Below are 6,818 nucleotides of genomic sequence, written 5' to 3' on the forward strand. Positions count from 1 at the left end.
TGCTAAGCTCTCTGTTCCCCTTACCCTTCTACTCTGCTCAGTGCCCATCTGCTCACAGAGGCCCAGGAAGGTCAAGTGACCTGCAGGGAGTTGCCCAATTCTTAGGGGGGCCACATGGGCGTGTATTGCCCTCCACAGATGGGCTGGCTCTCACCTTTCCATTTGTCCATGACTTGAGTCTGTGCATGTGACCAAGCTTGGTCTTGTCCCCCAGTGACTCCAGGCATGAAGATCTACATCGACCCTTTCACCTACGAGGACCCCAATGAGGCAGTGCGGGAGTTTGCCAAGGAAATTGACATCTCTTGTGTCAAAATTGAGCAGGTGATCGGAGCAGGTAGGTGGCTGGCGTCCTCCCAGGTACCATGGCCAGCCATAGGTGGGGAGACTACCCCAATATGTACTCCTGGGGCAGAGGGTAGGCTGTGGGGAAGGAGCCTCCGAGGACCCTCCAAGGACTGGAGGCTCAGAACGCCCAGTGTAGAATACCCCTCAAAGGTCATCCAGTAAAATCACTTCATGGACAGATGAGGGAACTCAAGCACGGGACTGGGAAGGAGCTCGTACATCACGTCAGATTGAGCTAGGTCTGGAACCCAGTCCGCTGGACTTGGTCCAGTGCTTTGTCCTGCCCACCATTCATCCTATGTCCCTCCTCCCCTCCATCTCTTTAGATCCCCCTACATCCTCACCCCACTCCTAGCCAAATACCACGGGACAGCTATGAAGAGTTTACTCTTACTCCCGAAAGTGGCTGGGACTGTTTTGGGTGTACACATTCTACAAAGGAGTTCTGTGTCCAAGAGGATGAGTTGGCCAATGAGGAGAAAAATCTCCTGCAGGTCCCAGGTGTAGAGATTACAGGGAACAGGGAGGTGGCACGTCCACCTGGCAAGTGACGTCCTGCCTCTCTCGGTGTGTCTGTCCCAGGGGAGTTTGGTGAGGTATGCAGTGGCCACCTGAAACTGCCAGGCAAGAGAGAGATCTTTGTAGCCATCAAGACACTCAAGTCGGGCTATACTGAGAAGCAGCGCCGGGACTTCTTGAGTGAGGCCTCCATCATGGGCCAGTTTGACCACCCCAACGTCATCCACCTGGAGGGTGTTGTCACCAAGAGCACGCCCGTGATGATCATCACTGAGTTCATGGAGAACGGCTCCCTGGACTCCTTCCTTCGGGTAGGGGAAGCCTAGAGTGCCAGGGGCCACGGATGGGGCAGGAGATGGGAGTGGTGGACATAGCTTCATACTACTGCCAGAGCCTGAAGCGGTCTTGGAAAAGATCTAGGTCAGGAATGGCTTGCATACTGTCACTTCCCATTCCCTTGCCCATGGCAGGCTTTGCTAATCAATCCCAGAAGTCTCTCTGACCATACCCAGAAGCAATCTCAGAATCCTTCTCAATCCAGGGAACCACGACCAGTCAATCAGAGTTGGCATGCAACCTGAAATCTGTTTCAATCCATGCTCTTAGCCAGCCTTCTCATAATGCACAAGAGAAAATAGAAGCTCAAAGAGAGGTTGTTTGCCCAGGGTCGTTCAGAGGGTCAAGGTGAGAGCCAGGACTGGAACCAGGTCTCTTGACCCCTAGACCAGAATTTTCACCAGATTTTGGATTCCTCCAGAGCTCTATAGGACAGGGGGGTAAGTTCAGAGCACAGGCAAACAGGAGTGTTCCAGGCCCCCTGGAAGATCACAATTAACCAGACAGACAAAGAGCACTGTCTAGGAGCCGGAAACATGCCACTGGCCTAGCTGCCATTTAGCAAATATTTTCCAAGCACCTAGTATATGCCAGGCCCCTTCCTTGCACCTTCTTGTTTAACTCAGACAGTCTCGGGAGGTGGGTGTTACTTATCCTCATTTAACTCACCGAGGAAACTGAGACTCAGAGAGATCAGGTCACTCATTCAAGGCTGCACAGCCAGCAAGGGTCAGAGCCATAGTCAAACCAGCTGTGTCTGCTGCAAAGCCTGTGTTCTCTCCACCACACTGAAACTGGCCTCTCCTGGGCCTAAGGTTCCCACGCATCTGAGCCCTTCCCACAGGGAATCCAGGCCAGAGTGGCAGGGTCCTGCTCTGGTTTCCCATAGCAAGGATGACCCAGAGTCTGGTTCATGTCCTTCCATTTACTTTGTTTTCTCCACTTCTCCCAAAGCAAAACGATGGGCAGTTCACAGTCATCCAGCTGGTGGGTATGCTACGGGGCATCGCAGCCGGCATGAAGTACCTGGCAGACATGAATTACGTCCACCGTGACCTGGCTGCCCGCAACATCCTTGTCAACAGCAACCTGGTCTGCAAGGTGTCTGACTTTGGGCTCTCACGCTTCCTGGAGGATGATACCTCAGACCCCACCTACACCAGCGCCCTGGTAAGACAGAGGCAGGGAACACTGCAGTCACGGTGCCAAGAAAGAGGGCATAAACACCCATCTCTCCCTGCAATATGTTTTCCCCAACACCTGCTCATGCCAAGCGCTGTGCTGAGCCCTGGAGATCCAGATACATAAACCATGGTTTCTGCACTCTTGGGGCTCACAGGCTGGTGGGCACACGGATGTGCAGAGCAACATAGAGTGAGAGGGCAGGAGAAGGCTTGCGGAGGGGGTGATATCTGAGCTGAAAGCCGAAGGGCCAGTAAAAGTTTGTCAGATGCCATGTTCTCATAGCCAGGTGTGACTGGAATCCAGGCTGTGAGGGGAAAGGTGAGCAAGAAAGCTGGAGGGTGGGCCGGGCCGGATCTAGGAGAGCTCGCATGCCCGTGCTCAGGACACTCTCCTGAAAGTCGCTGGGGTTGCTGAAGGATTTTAAGTAGCCAGGACTAGGACTCAGGCCCTGCCCTCAAAGACCTCAGAGATAGTGCAAGTAGAACTAGGCAAGTGGCAAATGATCTGAGGACTGCTCTGTATGGGATGTGCCTCCCTGAGGGAGAGATATGGGGCACGGTCGTAGGATTAAGGAGAGTGAGCAACTCTTGGGGACTTAAGGAACGACTTTCAAAGGAACTTAGAGCAGTGGTCTCCAACCTTTTTTGGCACCATGGCCTGGTGCTCTTCTGAAATTTCTAATGCCTGATGATCTGAGGTGGAGCTGAGGTGGTGATGCTAGCGCTGGGGAGCGGCTGCAGATACAGGTGAAGCTTCACTCGCTCACCCACTGCTCACCTCCTGCTGTGCGGCCAGGTTCCTAATAGGCCATGGGCCGTCCCGGTCCTCAGCCTGACTTAAAGGATAAGAAGGAGGTTTCTAGATGGCAGAGTGTGAAAAGGCACTAAGTGCAGAGGAACAGCATGTGCAAATGCCTGGAGGTCCGAAGCAGCATGGTGAGTTTGGAGGATAAGATACTTCATACAATTGGTACAGCACAGGGCATAGGGTGAGGCACACTGAAAGCAGAGGCCAGACTGGTCAGCCTCCCATCCATCAACCCTCCTCATTCTGTTCCACAGGGTGGGAAGATCCCCATTCGCTGGACAGCCCCAGAAGCCATCCAATACCGGAAGTTCACCTCGGCCAGCGATGTGTGGAGCTATGGTATCGTCATGTGGGAGGTGATGTCCTACGGGGAGCGGCCCTACTGGGACATGACCAATCAGGATGTAAGTCTCTGAGGGAGAGCCTCTCTGGCCAGCCAGATTGGGGAGGGCAAGATCCAGAATTCCTGGGCTTTTGCTGACCTTCCAGGAAGCGGGAGCAAAATCTCTGAGATTCTTCTGGGTGAGGGCAGCTCCCAGGGCAAAGCTGGCTGATTCAGACATCTACACAAGACCCTGGCCTCTCCAGGAGGTCAGGAGTCGAAAAGATCTACCATCTACAAACCAGCAAATCTTTAGGATGCATTCACCTTGTGGCCAACCCTGAATGAGACCGTGTCTGCCCCTCAGGTGTTTACCACCTAACTGGGAGACAATATGGTTATTCTAGGAACCAGATATAGTGATCAGGCACTTTTATGGTCAGGTGCTAAATTGGAAAAGGCAGCATCAAGCTCTGCAGGTGTTGAGGCAAGAGAAGTATGGGCAAGAGCAGCCAGGAAGTCTTCACGGGACAGGGGGATTCGCACAGTAGTGGGACTTGGAGACACAAGGGCTTCCAGTGGAAAGAACAGCCTGGGCAAAGGCCCAGACGTGGGACGATGAGGGGTTGTGCTGGGGAGCAGGGGAGAGGAAAGCTGCTTGGGAAGGTTGCTGAGGTTCAGTAATGGGGTATTTGAAAGTCAGCCCAAGGAATTTTGATTTGCAACAATGCACAACAGAGAGGACTTGAAGAAGCTTGTTGAGGAGGGAGGGTGACAGATTGGAGCCCCTTTCCCTGACAGAGAAGCCAGGTGGGGGCAGCGGTAAGGGGGTGTAAGGCTATGCTGTGAGGACTGACGGGGGAGGTATTGCTCATCTGGAGCTGTAAATGGCACTGAAATCAAGAAATTGGTCACCCTGGGGTCGAGGGTCAAGAAGAGGAGTCCTCAGGGCCATCAAAGCCAGGAGAGGGTCAGAGATGGGATGGAAGGGGGAGGAGCTGGCAGAGTTGCCCACAGGAGGCTCAGTCAAGCCTGGTGGCTCCCGAGGCAGAGGCTATTTCAGGGTTCTGGATTTCCCAAGGTTAGTGGGGGAGGGGCACCCAGCTGACAGGTCAGACTGAGGCTGTACCTGGTGGGAACCTAGGTGAGGCCCATCCCTTGGACTTCCTGGGAGAGTTGGAGGCGATTCCCAGGGCAACCAAATAGGTCTGTTCTGCAATGCTCTGGGGGCAAGACAGGTCAGGCAGCAGATGCTCTTATCCCACCCACCCACCCACCCTACTCAGCCCCTGTGTTGTCCCCAGGTAATTAATGCCATAGAGCAGGACTATCGGCTGCCACCACCCATGGACTGCCCAAGCGCCCTACACCAGCTCATGCTGGACTGCTGGCAGAAGGACCGCAACCACCGGCCCAAGTTCGGCCAGATCGTCAACACGCTGGACAAGATGATCCGCAACCCCAACAGCCTCAAAGCCATGGCGCCCCTCTCTTCCGGGTATGGCCCCACCCTGCCCCCTCCTCCCAGCTGCACCCTGGCCCTGCCCCCTCGCAGTATGGCTCTGCCCCGACCAATCCTTACAGTCTCTGACCACCTACCCGCCCCAGCTCCCCCTGCTTCAGGCAGACTCTCCGCCCAGAACCCGGGTGAGAAGGGGTGGTTCTGGTGCTTGTTAGGCATCTGCCCTGCCTTGGGGTGCAGAGGAGTGCAGGACACGTTTCATTCTGGGTGACAGAGGAAGCACTTTTAAAGCATGCACAGAGAGAACAGTGTTTAAAAAAAACTACCAGAATCTTGGTTGGTGAATAGGTTTACCCATAACTACATTTCCTTCTAACCTCACACAAACCTGAACTCTCTAAATTGCATTTGCATCCTCCTCAAAACACACACACACACACACACACACACCCCTACACACATATACAAACACATTTAGGCACAGATGCTGATGCTCACGTTCTCTCTTACACACACACAAAATCTCACACATGGATACACACCCATCCTCAGATTCTCGTACCTAGACGCATCCATAGGCACCTGAGCATACACACACTCAGCAGTGTGTACTTACCCACAACACACGTGTCCCACAGCAGGCTCTGTCAGGCCCCGCTTCTGGCCCTGCACACACTTACTCTGCAAGACCCTCAATCACACAGGGATTCTGAGATATAAACATCTAGTCAGGTGTCCCCAGGGTCCTGCGCTGGCTGTGTTTAGAGACTCCTGGACCCGAGTCCTTCACCTGCCAAGTTCTGGCCACTAACAGATCTTCGTGACTGCCTCTGCCTGTCGCTCCTCACCATGACCCTGAGTCAGCCGCTCCTGACTCCCTGGTTACAGTCACTCTGAGCTTTACAAACCTCATGAGGATAATTTCCATCCGTGCCAGCCCAGAAGTTGTTCCTGTTGGTGCACCAGCTTTGCCTGGACTTTGGAGACGCGGTCCCCAAGATCGGCATCCAATAGCACAAGCAGGGTGGAGCAGGATGGAGAGTGGTACTGGGGGAGGGAACTGTGAATCATCAGCACAGTTAGTCCCGCTGAACGCCTTCCTCCCGAAGTAAGAAGAGTGGGGAAGAGTGTCCCGCCTCACATTGTGCTCCAGTCTCTCAGCGGTCCCTGCAGAGGCATCCCAGGCTTCCCTGGTAGCCCCAGCTTTGAGTCCTGCATACTCGCTCTCATATACTCACATAAACATGTGCGTATTTACATGGATTCAAATTGATGCCTACCCACACAGAAATATCCCCACACTCCCGTGTTCACGCTAATGGATACATATGTGCAGGTACACCTGCAGCCCGCAGATGTGCCTGTCTCCATCCTTACCCTCACCCCCATGCCCACACGTGCCCTGACTGTCTCTGTTGCCCACTCCACCCCCAGAATCAACCTGCCACTGCTGGACCGGACGATCCCTGACTACACCAGCTTTAACACAGTGGACGAGTGGCTGGAGGCCATCAAGATGGGACAGTATAAGGAGAGCTTCGCCAATGCTGGCTTCACCTCTTTCGATGTTGTGTCTCAGATGATGATGGAGTAAGTACCCGGCCACCTCCATCCACCCCACCAAACGGGAGGCTCTGGACGGTGAGAAAGAGACAGTGTCCTAGAAGAGATATGGGGACAAGGAGCAAGATGCCAACTTCAGAGTCACGTTTATATCGATACCCAGGTCTGCCTGCTACCTACCCGCTATGTGACCTTGGGCAGATCACGGAACCCCTCGGTCCCAGTTTCTCCTTCTGTAAACTGGGGGTCGGTAGGAAGATCAAAGGAGATATAGAG

At 54.0% G+C, this 6,818-nt stretch overlaps 1 protein-coding gene across 8 annotated transcripts in view; it reads left to right on the forward strand.

Annotated features, from left to right (window-relative positions):
* The window catches only part of EPHB2 (EPH receptor B2), a 157,514-nt gene extending 150,925 nt beyond the window's left edge, over positions 1-6,589 (forward strand). For all 8 annotated transcript variants that reach the window (XM_023529401.1, XM_023529402.1, XM_023529404.1 and 5 more), the window contains 4 exons: positions 2,158-2,373; positions 3,450-3,599; positions 4,822-5,015; positions 6,414-6,589. In XM_023529401.1, the coding sequence (XP_023385169.1) occupies positions 2,158-2,373; positions 3,450-3,599; positions 4,822-5,015; positions 6,414-6,573 (720 nt within the window). In that variant the 3' untranslated portion in view covers positions 6,574-6,589. The remainder of the gene's footprint in view (positions 1-2,157; positions 2,374-3,449; positions 3,600-4,821; positions 5,016-6,413) is intronic.
* The last annotated feature ends 229 nt before the right edge of the window (positions 6,590-6,818 follow it).

This window comes from Pteropus vampyrus, unplaced genomic scaffold (assembly GCF_000151845.1).
Source record: "Pteropus vampyrus isolate Shadow unplaced genomic scaffold, Pvam_2.0 Scaffold36, whole genome shotgun sequence".
Taxonomy (NCBI): Eukaryota; Metazoa; Chordata; class Mammalia; order Chiroptera; family Pteropodidae; genus Pteropus; species Pteropus vampyrus.